The sequence below is a fragment of the Bufo gargarizans genome, chromosome 3 (assembly GCF_014858855.1).
Source record: "Bufo gargarizans isolate SCDJY-AF-19 chromosome 3, ASM1485885v1, whole genome shotgun sequence".
NCBI lineage: Eukaryota > Metazoa > Chordata > Amphibia > Anura > Bufonidae > Bufo > Bufo gargarizans.
In genome coordinates, this window is record NC_058082.1 from 565,696,721 (window position 1) to 565,712,212 (window position 15,492).

Below are 15,492 nucleotides of genomic sequence, written 5' to 3' on the forward strand. Positions count from 1 at the left end.
GGTCCAACATATGGAGGGATGAATTCCAACGAGTGGAAACGTCTCATATTAGCCTATGTTGGGGGATGCCGTTCTGCCGCTGCAGCTCAAGGATGTTGTGCTTTGCGGTGTACGAGTGGCTGAAGTGCATGCAAAGTTTCCTGGCCATTTTTAGGATGTCTTGCAGATTGGTGGAAGACTTCAGGAAGTGTTGTTACAGTGAGGAATGAATATGGCGGCACTGCTCACACCTAACTCCAGGGCCCACTACTGCTCACTTATCGATAGCTGGTACTGCGGTGTATAAAACTTCATCTGTGGTGCTCAGCACTGAAGAGGTGAAGTTGATTCAATTCGCAACAATGTAGAGAGAATGGACAAAGATGTGCGGCACTCACCGAAGTTGCTGTTAGGTTACTTCTTTATTGTACCATCTTCAGAAAGAGTTACAAGCAGGATTCTGGGGCGGACACTCTGTTGCAGGTGGTAGCGGCTACGGCCGTTTCGCGCGTGTAATCGCATTTCCTCTGGCTTGAGACTTTCTACCTCAGCTCGGCACAAGCCATCAGTTCTCTGAAAGGTGCAGAGTCCACCACTTGGAAAGGGAGGGACTTCAGCACTTAGGTGATCAATTACTGACAGAATGACTGATTAGGAGTGGGAGCAGGAGCGTCTGGATCAGCAGATGATGGGAAGGACAGACAGCTCCATTCAGCTGAGGTGGTGGAACCTTGACTGCCTAAAACTGGGTGCGTGCCAATGGGTGATGCAGCGGTTGCTGTTGCAGGCTGGACCACCACATCGGAGCCACGGTTCTCCCAGGACACTGTATGGTGATGCTGCATATGTTGATGCAGGGCTGTGGTACCAACATTGATACCCTTGCCACGCTTCACCTTCTGCCCACAGATTCTACATATGGCCATGTTCACCTGTTAAAAAAAAAAACGGACAAACCGCCGAGTAGGTAATTTTACCCCCAACACTGCGCACTGACTGACTGCTACCACTGCTGCTTCCATGAACCTGTGCACCACTACTTTCCGGGCAGGTAGGCTCCTGCGAAGCAAGTGGTCTACCCCAGGCACGTTTGGCTACCGACCTCCCACTGCTGCCTTGCTGCTGACTCCCAGCCATGCTAGTGACTTACTGGCTCCGCCGCTGCCTCACGGGCAAGCTCGCACCCTCTTCTCCCGATGATGATGAAGCCCCTAATTTCCCTGGCTCCCGAGTGCGATCAGCTACATCATCATCATCGAGTAGTATCTGCACGTCACTGATGTCCTCCTCAATGGTCTCTGGGTCAGGAGCCTCACCGCTCGCAACACTAGCTCCCACGCCACTCTCCTCATCACTACTTTCCCGCCTACCGGAGGAAGCGGCAGATGTCTCCTCCACATCTTGGCTGGTCAGTAGCTGCTGACTGTCCTCTAGTAGCTTGTCCTTGCTGTATAGTGGAACTGACCCCACAGCATATAGTACTTCTCTGGCTAGAGGGAACAGAAAAGGACAGAGGCAGGTTGAAGACACCTGCTCCCGGGCCATGCCAACTAAGTGTTGTGTCTGACGAAACCACCAACTCTTGGGTGAGGGTGTCTGATGTCACTTGGGACAAAGTGGATGACCGTGTCAACCATTCAAGAACCGCTGGGTTGCTGGTCAATACACGACCGCTAGATGACACCGGGAGCTCAGGCCTCTCGCTGTGACTCCTGCTGCCACGCCCCCTTACTCCGCTGCGACCTGTGCCTGCGGCATAAACATTTAGGCCTCTGCCACTCCCCTGTGCAGGGCCTGGCACTTCTCTGTCTGACATACTCTTAGATCAAATAAATAAAAAAAAAAGGAAATTAAAATACCCCAAAAAAGTCTGTCATTTTCTTACTTCACCACACAATGGCAAATACTTTTTTTGTGCCACTAATACACGCAAAAAAGGGCTGTAATTTTCACCCTTCACCACACAATGGCTAATAAGCACTTTCTACACTAATACAAGCCAAAAAATGCTTTAGAACATATAACTGCACGTAGACATATAAGACGTAGACAAATTTCCTTGTAATAAACCCTGTTACTGGCTGTATCACACAGCACTTGCACCCCAATAACAAGAACGGTTTGCTGGAATTACAGAGCTGTATAATGGAAATTTGAATCCGCAGTCAGTGCAGCAAGGTGTAATAGGATTGTTCCTATTACCCAGGCAGTAACCTCCCCTACTGAACCCCGTTCTACATAAATGCTGTGGAATGATTCCTCCCTATCTTTTCCTAACACCTTGAATAATCTTTCCCTGAACTTGTAAGTCGTTTTTTTAGCACAATTAAGTCTTTCCTAGCACTGTCCCTAGTGCCTGCTGATGTCTCTCCCTGCACTAAGTGCACTGAAAAATGGCAGAATCCAAGATGGCTGAGGCTATTTATAGGGCTGTGACATCACAGGACTGGCTGTGACATCACAGGACTGGCTGGCTGCTGATTGGCTGCATGCATGGCATTGTGGGTGATCCCGAGTTCCTTGCTCCATGTCCTCACATGTGCAGCAGCCATTTTAGGAAAAAATGCAATTCGTTACCACGAAGCGTGAGAAAATTCGGCTTCAGTGCGAATGTAATTTTTCCTTAAATTCGGATCGAATTCCACTTCGTCAACTTCGAGTCGCTCATCTTTAGTTGTCATCATTTACATCACAATCTAAATTTCACATATCAACTATCCATACATTGTAGGGTCAATTTTAATAATAGCCAATTCATTGAGCAGTATGTTTTTAGAGTATGTGAGGAAACCCATGCAAAGCCAAGATCATAAAAACTCCATTCAGATGTTTCTTGGTAGAATTTGAACCCAGGACCCTGGCGTTTGAAGGCATCAAGCCTGCTTGGATGTAGACATTGATATGGATGGTGATTTCTTCACTTTTCTCAGCCCTGTAAATTATTATATAGACGACTTGATTACCGAACGAAATTTCTTTCACAGGGATCCTGACGAAGCCAGATTTAGTTGACAAAGGATCTGAACAAAATGTCGTCAGCGTTGTCCGAAACCTGGTGTACCCTCTTAAGAAAGGCTACATGATCGTCAAGTGTCGCGGGCAGAGTGAGATCTACAGCAAAATCTCTCTGAAGACCGCCTTACAAAATGAGAAAGATTTCTTCAAGAACCATGAACATTTCGGGTAAACTGCAATGATATGGATGGATGAGGATGCCCAGGCTCTGTTAGGGTTTCTTACAGGGACATAATAATAGGAAGTAGAGAAGTAATAGTTGAACCCATCAATGGTTTTTGAGGGTGATCTAAGTCCCCCATGACATATAAGAAGACACCGGTATTATAAATAGCTAATGTTGGGTAAGGTGTATCAGTATAAACCATTATGAGGGAATCACTGAGCAGCACACATCTTTCTTTGCTAGTGATTCCAGACTGATAGCTCTTACCTAAACTGATACATTGCAACAAATTCCCAGCTATGTAAGTAGCACTAGGTCAGGAATGTAAACTGTGAATGTTTCCATTTATAGATGACTAGCAGAGACTTTAAGGATAGTGAGGATTGGGGAGGCTTGCTGCTGCAGCCAGTTGCCTTACAGCCAGAGTGCTGATCTGTAAAGAGGAATGGGATAGACATGAATGATCTCATGGGACACACATAGACAAATCACTTATAATTTTCTCACAGTTTTGAATGTAATTAAGCCTAGGATCAAAGGAGAGGAAGATATTTAAGGAGAAATTGGTGGATTTTTATTATACTTGTATAAGTTGTAGAACACCTGTAATGGGGCATCATATTTTTTTAGGGTTCTTCTGGAAGAGGAACGTGCTACAATTTCCTTGCTGGCAGAAAAACTTACTGTTCAACTTGTGGATCATATTTCTGTAAGTCAACCATCAAGAAGGGTCCCATCTTTGGGCCACTAACTTATGGAGGTACCTAGGGGTCTGTCAATTTAATCCGACCATCAGCAGCCACTAAGAGAGAGTTGCTACCTCTCCATTGATGACCAATTGGCATCAGTAAAACGGGTCAGTGGCAGTACTACCACACTGCAAGAACATGGGTGGCATCATTTTCCTTGTACCCTTATTTTATTAAGGGAAGCATCCACAGATTTGTCATCTGATATTGTGCCAGTAGCTGCCACTTGGAGGTGCTCCTTACAGGTATGGATTATAAATCTAGTATCTAACTTAGTCGAGGAGAAGCAGATGATTTATAGCTCTGTAAATAGTAGATGGGGCTTTAACCCCCTATAAAGATATATTATGAATTGATAGTGAAATTTTGAACCTACATAAATCTTGAAATAAATTAAAAACACAATAGCAAAAAATGAAAAAAGAACACCTGAAAAACTTAATATGATTGAGCTGAGATTGGCTAAGTATAAACTGCCATTGGTGCTTGGTCACTATTCACACAACCAAGGTTGTGCCCCTTTTATTTTCGGTTCTGGAGCAGAGTATATGTTGAGGCAGGGTCACATTAATACTGGGTGGCATCTCCCCTGTGGTCACTCCAAGCTCTTTGGAGCCGTAGTTCAGCCAAGGTGGTTTTTGGCTGTTGTGCATGGGAGATTCTTTTCCCTATCCAGTCCCAGACATTCTCAGTTGGTTATCGAGCTGGCCAAAGTAGCTGCTGGAGACCCTGAAGAGCACATTGTGTAGCGTGAACAGGCGTTATCTTGATGGATCACCAAGTCTCCTGAGTCACAAAAGGCAGTAGGACTGGTTCCATGATGTCCTGGACATACCGAAGATGGGTCAATGTTCTCACCACGAATATCAGACAGTAACACCCATGGTAGCTAATGTTACCCCACACCATGACACATGTACTAACCCCTAGAATGATATGGTGGCTTAGAGGTGATAGCATTCCTAGTAATATGAAGAAAGTTTACATTGTGAGGATGAGGGGGGATTGTGTTAATATTTATACATTTCTTTGTATGTTTTAGAGAACAATACCTTTTCTGGAGGTCCAAATAAAAAAAAAACTTCAAGAGGCAGAGAAGAAAATGAAGATAATTGGCACAGGCGTCCCAGAGATAGAGTCAGAGAAGCTATTATTTCTCATAAATGTAAGAGCTGATTGAACGAGGTTAAAGTGGTTTTCAAAGCATTTTATACTGATGACCTATCCTCAGGATAGCTCATCAGTATGTGGTAGGTGGGGGTCCGATACCGGCACTTCCACCGATCAGCTGTTTGAGTAGGCTGTAGCGCTCATCGGCCTCCTCGCAGCTTAACAAGCACAGCACCGCCCATTTGATAGTGTGCGTGGCTGGTATCGCTACTCAGCCCTATTCACTGCACCCAAATCATGTGGCTGATGTATGTGAAGGAAATGGCCCAGGTAAAGCTGCGAGGAGGCCGCAGAGTTCACCAAAGGACTGTGGCTTCTTCAAGCAAGTGATTGATGGGGATGCTAGGAGTCAGACCCCCACCAATCAGATAATGATGACCTATCCTGAGGATCAAACACTCAGAAAAATCCTATAATAAACTTCTATTTACTACACTGATCAGCCATAACTCCCCAGTAAATAATGGTTAGTACCTACCAAAAGTGGTCCAAGGATGGTCAGCTGGTGAACCACTGTAGCAACAGGGTCATGGCACCCAAGGTTCACTGGGCATGTTAGCATCAGAACATGGAGCAATGTCCTGGTCTGAGTCACAGTTTATATCATCTGGATGGCTGAGTGCGTATGCATCACTTACCTGGGAAGGAGATGGAGCAGGATTGACTATGGGAGGAAGACAAGCTGGTGGAGGCAGAGTGGTGGTCTGAGAAATGTTCTATCAGGAACATTTCGTTCCTGGCATCACGCGGATGTGATAGGTACTACCTATCTAATCAGAGTACAGACAAGTACCCCCTTTATGGCAGCAGTGCTTCCTAACAACAGTGGCTGCCGTAACTAGGATAATGCACCAGCCACACTGGAAAATTGTCCAGGAATGACAAAGAGATAAAGGGGATGACCTGGCCTCCAAATTCTACAGATCTCAGTACGATTGTTATCTGTGGGATGTGCTGGAAAACCAAGTCAAATCTATGGAAGGTGCATCTAGCAACTTAAAGGATCTGCTGCCAATGTCTTGGTGACAGATACTATAGTACACCTCAGAGGTCTTGCGGAGTCCAGGCCTTGACGGATCAGAGCTGTTTAGGCAGCACACAATATTAATATCATGGCTGATCGGTGTATAGTCTTCTCCAGTTCTCATTGCTGAATTACGATTGGCATAATCTTATTTAATTCTTATCCTCTTGACAGAGAGTCAGACATTTTGGTTCTGGAATCACTGAAGTCACTCAAGGAGAAGAAGAGGTCACATATGGAGAGCGGAAATTGTTCACCATCATCCGAACAAAATTCTCCAAATGGGAAAAGGATCTGAAGCAATCATCTGCTACATGTAGGTGCAGGTCACAAAATGCCGAACCATATGGCAAGGCAAGATATCCAAACATACTCCACTCCACTCCCTTAACGTATTGAGAAAGATCAGTAACAACAGTTCTAAGCAAATTAACTACGAAGAGCTTTACTTGTCACTTTAGTTGCAATAGAAAAGGAAGTCATACGAGGCCTCCATCAGCCTAAATCCAGCCCTGTTTGGTGTCCATTCAGTCCACTGCCATCTATTCTGGCACAAAGAGGGGGGATTCCAAGTGTCAGACCCTCTTTTATGGGATCAACTAGACGGCCACCATAAGCAGTCATGTATATGTAAAGTCTGGAAAAATGTGATAACCGATCCTTTACCTTTCAGTGTGTGATGGCATAATACATGACATTACTGATTATGAGAACCAACATCGCGGAAGAGAACTTACAGGATTTGTCAACTACAAAACATTTGAAAAAATTGCAAAGAATCAAATCCAGACATTCGAGGAGCCGGCCATTGAGAAGCTGAACGATATCACAGGTAGGAAAAAATCAGTTATCAACAAAAGTGTGTATAGAGCATACCAACAATTATAGCAGCAGGTTAAGTGTGATTTGATTTCGTCTCAAGAAAGTGACCTATATAGTCCTCTGAAGACAGGTTTAGGCTACTTTCAACATTTCAGGTATTGACATCTGTCATAGAATCTCAATACCGGAGAAAAACGCTTCCGTTTTGTCCCCATTCATTGTCAATAGGGACAAAACTGAACTGAATGGAATGGTCCAAAATGCATTCCGTTCCGTTTGGTTGTGTTCCCATACTGGAGAGCAAACCGCAGCAAGCTGTGGTTTTCTGCCCGACATGGGATCAGGAGCAAAACGGATGACCGACAATGCAAGTCAATGGGGACGGATCCGTTTTCTCGGACACAAAAGAAAACGGATGCGTCCCCAATTGACTTACAATGGTTTTTAAAGATCATTGCTATGTTGGAGTTAATACAAACGGATCCGTTCATCATGGATGCAACCGTTGTATTATTAAAAACGGAAACGGTTTTGCTGATCCCTGCCGGATTAGGCAAAAACGCAAGTGTTAAAGTAGCCTTAAAAGAATATTCCAGTTTTTTTAAGTTATCCTCTATCTACAGGATAGAGGATAATTATTATATTGGTCACAAGAATGGGGACCTTACCTCCTGCAGCCCCCTTAAAATGAATGGAAAGGCCGGTTGGGCATGCGTGTGGCTGCTCCATTCATTTCTATCGGAGCTCCGGAGATAGTACATCGCTCGTCTATCTCAATGGAACGGACGCATGCATGCCCAACTGGCCATTCATTTCAGGGTGGCTGCAGGGTTAGGACACCCACCGATCTAATAGTTATCCCCTATCCTGTAGATAGGGGATAACTTCAAAAAACCGGAATACCCCTTTAAGTGTAGGATGTATGGCTAGATTCTAGGTAGGGCAAAAGGATTAGTGCCCAAGGGCCTCTTCTACTCGGCAGTCTTCCAATGGATGCTGCCAGTGGTGGATTATCATATGGGCCTTTTGGGTGGCTGCCCAGGGCCCAAGGCTCCTAGAGGGACCATGGATGACTGACCTAAATGTCCATATAATTATCTTCGAATGACACAGACTGACCTAGCCTTATACCTGCACTAAACATAAGAGGACCTTACCCCCTTACACATACAGCAGCTGTTTCTAGGGCTGTTGCGTGGACCCCAGTGATCTCCAGTTTAGACCCAGTGTCCCCTGCTGGAGTGCACAAAAAGAAGTGTATGGCAGAGAATATTTGGCTTGATGGCAAGAGGAAGAAGAGAGAGAAGTGTAGGCAGCAGTGTCGCAGTCTGTGACTGCATTCTCACAGTGACAACCCTACCATGTGTCCACTCCACACTTTAGGGCAGAGTAAGGTAACTTATTTGGAGCCAGGGGCAGATTGGCCATAGACCTTACAGGGAAATTTCCTGGTGGGCCAATGGCCAGAGGGCCGCCTGGTCCCTCCTCATGGCCAACCAATGGAAGTTTTTGTGGATGTATTTTGTGCTGCTGGCGGTATTTTCTGATGGACTGTAGAATTTGGTTCTGCTGGGGTGGTATAATGTGCCACAATATGGTATTTCTGGCCCTGCCTTCCATCAATTTGGACCCAAGTACAAAATGGGGCCACTTTTAGCATTTTTTCTAGGGCCTTTTTAAGTTCCCAGTCTGCCCCTGCTTGGAGCTTTTGCTATAGTGATGTGACATGACTACGAATCTCATGAGATCCATAGTAAGCAGAGGACCCCACAAACTAGAGCTGCTCTTCTGTGTATACAGTAAGTCTGAAGAAGACTGCTGAATAGATATGTGCTGGTTCCACCTTTGGGACCCACACCTATATCCAGAAAGGGGCCCCAGAAGTGAAGGAGAGAGCACACCACGCAAGCACTGGCGCTCTATGTTCACTTCTATGGAAGTTCAGAAAATAGTCAGGTAATTTTTGGAAGTCCCATAAAAGTAAAAGAGAGCGGACTGCACATCCACAGCAACTCCTACATTCACCTATATGGGACTGCCGGAAATTGCCGAGCCAGCCCTTGGCTATTTTTGAAACTCCCTTTGAAGTGAATGGAGGGCAACCTCGCTTGTGTGGTGTGCTCTCTTTCACTTCGGGAGGCCTGTTCCAGAGATAGGTGAGGGTTCAGAGGGGGGTCCTGCACTTATCTGACTTTGATGGCTTATCCTAACGATATGTCATCAAAGTCTGAGAGTCACAAGTGTCACAACAAGCCTGGCCTCTTCCTTCCCATCTGTCAGAAACCGAGCAGTCTTCCTGAAGCAGCAACTACCAGTCCAGTGACCTTTCAGTAGTAGATATGATGATAGGTTTCATTTTTAATTGCAACGAAGTTCCACCACACCCCGTTCATACATTAGATTGCTACTCACAGTTGCTTTAGTTCAAACCTTTAAAGTGTAACTGTCATATTTTTTATTTTATTTGCTAGTTTATTAGAGCTAGGCATGTACACCTGAGTTAGTCTGTAAATGATTGCCAAAAGATCTGTAATTACCTTATAATAACAGCTTTAATTAATGTCCCCTGTCCCTTTCCATTACTCCCTTAAAAGACAGTTGCTATGGCTTGCTGAAGAAGACAGGAAGACGGTGGGGCGGTCCTTCACACTGCATGCCTGCATTAGGTTTCAGAGTGAGGAGGCGTGTCTCTCAGTAATCCAATCTGATTGGCTGGCAGGAAGCTGCTGGCTACAGCAAGTCTGTAAGGGAAGTGAGGGAAAGCAGTTTTTGCCTCAGAGAACTGGCAGGGGAGCCATATTGGGAAGGTCCTCATATTGTAGAGGTTAAAACAGCTGTATCTAAGGGAAAAACTCAAGGAAAACAGTAGTATGTGAGGAAACTAAAGATTGCTTTATGCATATTGCTGCTGCAGCAGTAACATATGCAAAAAATTATTTTTTTGATGAAAACATGACAGTTACACTTTAATCCTTTATTAACATCTTTCCATTAGAATACATCTCAGTGTACTTTCAGGTAGCCATCACAGAGAATGCGGACAGCACACAGTTTGTCCGTTCCATAGCCCCGCAAAAAATTTAGAGCATGTCCTATTCTTGTCCATTTTGCGGACAAGAATAAGCATTGTTAAAGTGGATCCACAAGAAAAACAGATGCAATACGGATGCCAAAAGGTAGTCATCCGTATTTTTGGCAGATTAGTGTTTTGCGGATCACAAAACACAAACGGTCGTGTGAATGTAGCCTAATTGCGAGAAACAGCTATTTATGTCCAAAATACGGACAAGAATAGGACATGTTCTATATTTTTTTATTGAAGACCCATAGAAATGAACAGGTCCATGTGCAATCTTAAGAAAATGCAGATTGGACACGAATACAAAATTCAGTCATGTGCATGAGGCCTTAGATAGCATGTGGCCGTGTGGGATCCCCCTTCTGAACCCTGAAAAATGTGTATTCAAATCTAAAAAATAAAATTCCTGCGTAGCAAATGTTGTAACGGAAAAAAACAAAAAACACAGGATTCACCGTTTTTTAATCACCTTGTTCCCCGCCCCCCAAAAAAAAATGTCAATAACTGTGATTAAAAAATCTTACGTCCCACAAAAATGATAACAATAAAAGCTACAGTTTGTCCCGTTAAAAAAAGCCCTGAGACAGCTCTGTTGAGAGAAATATATAAAAGTTATAGCTGCCATAAGATGGCGATGCAAAGAACATTTAAGATTAAAAAAAAAGTTTTTTATAGTTTTTTAAAGTAGTAAAATACGTAATCATATTGAATAAGGATGTCATGTCTTTTTTAGCGCAGCTTGAACACAAAAAACCTTGGCGGAATTGTGAGGTTTTTTTTCAATTTAACCCCACAAGGAACTTTTTTTCGCCGTTTTTCGATACAAGATATGGTCAATGAAATGGTGCCATGAAAAAAATACATCTCACAAAAAATGAACCCCTCATATGGCTATAAAATTTAAAGTAATGGCTACTGGAACGTGGGGAAGAAAAAAATAAAAATGCTAAAATTGAGCCCGGTACTTAAGGGGTTAATACCTATCTCATCTAAAATAGTGGCTCTCAGGTGGAAATGGCTAAAACGGATGCCAAACAGGTGCTTTAAATTCAGGTTCTATTTTTTTTCTTTTCTTCTGACGGATCAGAAGAACGGAAAAAAAAATTGCAATGTGAACCGGGCCTTAGACAACAAAAAACATTTGCTAAGAACCTCATATTTCTCATATGTATCATATTAAATGCAGTATTATTATTATATTATGTGTGTAGAGTTTGAATTTAGAGCATTGAGAGTGGTGTTCTATTCTCTTTTAGTCTCTGAAATCCCGGATACGGGATGGATATGTTTCAAGACATTGTTGAGAAAGAGTTACTACATGTAAATGATGCTTCCCATTTTAGACGCCGGTCTTAAAAAGCCCCTGTGCTGGCGGTGGATTCTCCGAAGTTATGAAGAGGCGCCGGCAACCGCAGCACTGGTGCCTATAGGTTGGTGTGGCCCAGTGCCGTGGGAGGCTCAGCCTGACAGCAAGGTTGTTGTTGGGCTGCTGGGTTGTGCTGCCTTGGTTGTGGTGTTGCTGCGACCCACTCAAAAGAGGTCACCTTGACGTGGTGAGTGGGTTTATGCATCATCATCAAAAAGTATACAAAGTACCTCATGTGCTGTTTATAAATGATGCTGAGAAGCAATACGTCCTCGCATGGCATGGGGATGCACAATCCGCTCTTTTCTATTTCTGTTACAAAAAAAGAGCATAAGCGACATTTGCAGGTATCAGGTACTGACCGCGCATATCTTTATCTCATAGAATTCGTCAGATATAATTTCAATAATACAGCGCAAAAGCATTTCACCCAATATCCGAATCTCTACGGAACTGCAAAGGTAAAGTAGGATTACATTCATTTATACAGTATTATTTTATAAAGCCAACACATCTGGTCTGAAAATCTTGTTGATTAATGTTGAGCGAATCGAAGTTGATGGAGTAGAATTGGGGTGAAATAGTGTTTTAATACTACTGATTTTGGAGTGTTCACGTTGACCATATAGTATACAACTACATATTTTATACTATAATGTACTGCTATACACATCTTTATATAATATACAGCTACATACTGTATACTATAATGTACTGTTATACACATCTCTATATACTATACCGCCACATACTGTATACTATAATGTACTGCTATACACATCTCTGTATACTATACCGCTACACCCTGTATACTATAATGTACTGTTCTACACATCTCTATATACTTCCGCCTCCATGTTGTCACTCGGTTGGTCCTGCGACAATGTCTGCCTCTGCCTCCTTATCCTCCACCATGTCCTCAGCCTCCACTGCACGGACAAGTCACAGCGTTGACTATCATTGTGCCACTCGGTGGCCTTCTCCTGATGCTGCTCCTGCTGCTGCCGCCACCTCCAGACCCTGTCATTGTGCCACTTGGTGGCCTCCTCATACTGCTTCCAACTCCAGACTCTGTCATTGTGCCACTCGGTGGCCTCCTCATACTGCTGCCACCTCCACACTCTGTCATTGTTCCACTCGGTGGCCTCCTCATACTGCTGCCACCTCCAGACTCTGTCATTGTGCCACTCGGTGGCCTTCTCCTGATGCTGCTACTGCTGCTGCCGCCACCTCCAGACTCTGTCACTGTGCCACTCGGTGGCCTCCTCATACTGCTGCCAACTCCAAACGCTGTCATTGTGCCACTCGGTGGCCTCCTCATACTGCTGCCACCTCCAGACTCTGTCATTGTGCCACTCGGTGGCCTCCTCATACTGCTGCCACCTCCACACTCTGTCATTGTGCAACTCAGTGGCCTCCTCATACTGCTGCCACCTCCACACTCTGTCATTGTTCCACTCGGTGGCCTCCTCATACTGCTGCCACCTCCACACTCTGTCATTGTGCCACTCGGTGGCCTTCTGATGCTGCTACTGCTGCTGCCGCCACCTCCGGACTCTGTCATTGTGCCATTCGGTGGCCTCCTCATACTGCTGCCAACTCCAGACTCTGTCATTGTGCCACTTGGTGGCCTCCTGTCACAGCCTTTGCTGTGTGTGCCGTGACACTTGTTCCATGCTTGCGGTTGCCGGTGGTAACGTGTTGCTGTTATGGCATGTGGTGGTAGTGTCTTGGCTTTGGCTGTGTGCGCTGTGACATGGTTGCCATGCATGCTGTTGCCGGTGGCAACGTGGTTGCTGGTGTGTGCACTTCCCCTTTAAGTTGTAGCCTTCCCCTGTCTGGTGCTGTTAGGGTTAACCCCCTGATTGGGTGTGGTCACTAGGTGCTTCTTATACCTGTGGCCTTTGGCCAGGAGTCAGTTGTACTCCAGCCTTGGTATGTGCTGGAGTTATGCTCCTTGTCTGAATGTTCCATCTTCCTGTGTGAGGGCCACCTAGTGGGACATCGATGTCTCCAGCGTTGTCTTCCCATTCTATCCTCCATGTTCCCATACCTTACTTGTGTGGGTTTATGTTCAGGGTTTGGTGTCTAGTCTTGTTGTTGTTACATGTCTGGTAGTTGGCGCTTTAAGTCCAGCATGTATGCAAGTCGTACCCTGTTGGTTGTGCCTCCGGAAGGGAGCTCCATGGTTTCCCGGAGGGGTGAACCAGAAGCCAAGTCTGGGTACTGTTGCTGGAATGCTGGTTCCTGTGTGTCAGTACATACTGCATCCGCTTGGTGTTTGGATTGCAGTATGTTTTTATGGGTTCCAGTTTACCTTGGTGTGGTGTTTATCTGTCATTCCACTTGGCTTCCTTACCCTGCTGCTAGGCCATTTGAGACTCCTGTTCATCCGTGTCTGGGAAGAACAGGTTGTCTCTCCCTTGCTCCTATGTGAGGGATTATCAGGGTGACTCAGGGCCAAAGGTATCCTGGGTATGAGCCGTCCTACCATCCAGGTTCGCTTATACGGTGATGAGTTAGGGTGAGGATTAGGGACGCTGTAGGAGGTGACCTGCTCCCTGATCCTGACATCCTGGCCTAGCTGCTTCTCTATTATACCTTACATTGTACGGTGGGGGGTTTCCTCCACTCTCCACCGTGACACCTCCTCATACTGCTGCCAACTCCAGACTCTGTCATTGTGCCACTCGGTGGCCTCCTCATACTGCTGCCAACTCCAGACTCTGTCATTGTGCCACTAGGTGGCCTCCTCATACTGCTGCCACCTCCACACTCTGTCATTGTGCCACTTGTGGCCTCCTCATACTGCTGCCAACTACAGACTCTGTCATTGTGCCACTCGGTGGCCTCCAAATACTGCTGATACCTCCACACTCTGTCATTGTGCCACTCGTGGGCCTTCTCCTGATGCTGCTACTGCTGCTGCCACCACCTCCAGACACTGTCATTGTGCCACTCGGTGGCCTTCTCCTGATGCTGCTACTGCCACCTCCAGACTCTGTCATTGTGCCACTCGGTGGCCTCCTCATACTGCTGCCACCTCCAGACTATGTCATTGTGCCACTCGGTGGCCTTCTCCTGATGCTGCTACTGCTGCTGCCGCCACCTCCAGACTCTGTCATTGTGCCACTCGGTGGCCTCCTCATACTGCTGCCAACTCCAAACGCTGTCAATGTGCCACTCGGTGGCCTCCTCATACTGCTGCCACCTCCAGACTCTGTTATTATGCCACTCGGTGGCCTCCTCATACTGCTGACACCTCCAGACTCTGTCATTGTGCCACTCGGTGGCCTTCTCCTGATGCTGCTACTGCTGCTGCCACCACCTCCAGACTCTGTCACTGTGCCACTCGGTGGCCTCCTCATACTGCTGCCAACTCCAAACGCTGTCATTGTGCCACTCGGTGGCTTCCTCATACTGCTGCCACCTCCAGACTCTGTCATTGTGCCACTCGGTGGCCTCCTCATACTGCTGCCACCTCCACACTCTGTCATTGTGCCACTCGGTGGCTTCCTCATACTGCTGCCACCTCCACACTCTGTCATTGTTCCACTCGGTGGCCTCCTCATACTGCTGCCACCTCCACACTCTGTCATTGTGCCACTCGGTGGCCTTCTCCTGATGCTGCTACTGCTGCTGCCGCCACCTCCGGACTCTGTCATTGTGCCATTCGGTGGCCTCCTCATACTGCTGCCAACTCCAGACTCTGTCATTGTGCCACTTGGTGGCCTCCTGTCACAGCCTTTGCTGTGTGTGCCGTGACACTTGTTCCATGCTTGCGGTTGCCGGTGGTAACGTGTTGCTGTTATGGCATGTGGTGGTAGTGTCTTGGCTTTGGCTGTGTGCGCTGTGACATGGTTGCCATGCATGCTGTTGCCGGTGGCAACGTGGTTGCTGGTGTGTGCACTTCCCCTTTAAGTTGTAGCCTTCCCCTGTCTGGTGCTGTTAGGGTTAACCCCCTGATTGGGTGTGGTCACTAGGTGCTTCTTATACCTGTGGCCTTTGGCCAGGAGTCAGTTGTACTCCAGCCTTGGTATGTGCTGGAGTTATGCTCCTTGTCTGAATGTTCCATCTTCCTGTGTGAGGGCCACCTAGTGGGACATCGATGTCTCCAGCGTT

The 15,492-nt window shown here is 46.1% G+C and overlaps 1 protein-coding gene across 1 annotated transcript in view; it reads left to right on the top strand.

The window, feature by feature from the left end:
• Window positions 1-15,492, top strand: part of LOC122930713 (interferon-induced GTP-binding protein Mx2-like) — a 56,176-nt gene that overhangs the window by 22,849 nt on the left and 17,835 nt on the right. The window contains 6 exon segments of the mRNA XM_044284275.1: window positions 2,964-3,162; window positions 3,791-3,869; window positions 4,952-5,074; window positions 6,278-6,419; window positions 6,777-6,935; window positions 11,755-11,831. Coding sequence (XP_044140210.1) covers window positions 2,964-3,162; window positions 3,791-3,869; window positions 4,952-5,074; window positions 6,278-6,419; window positions 6,777-6,935; window positions 11,755-11,831 — 779 coding nt within the window.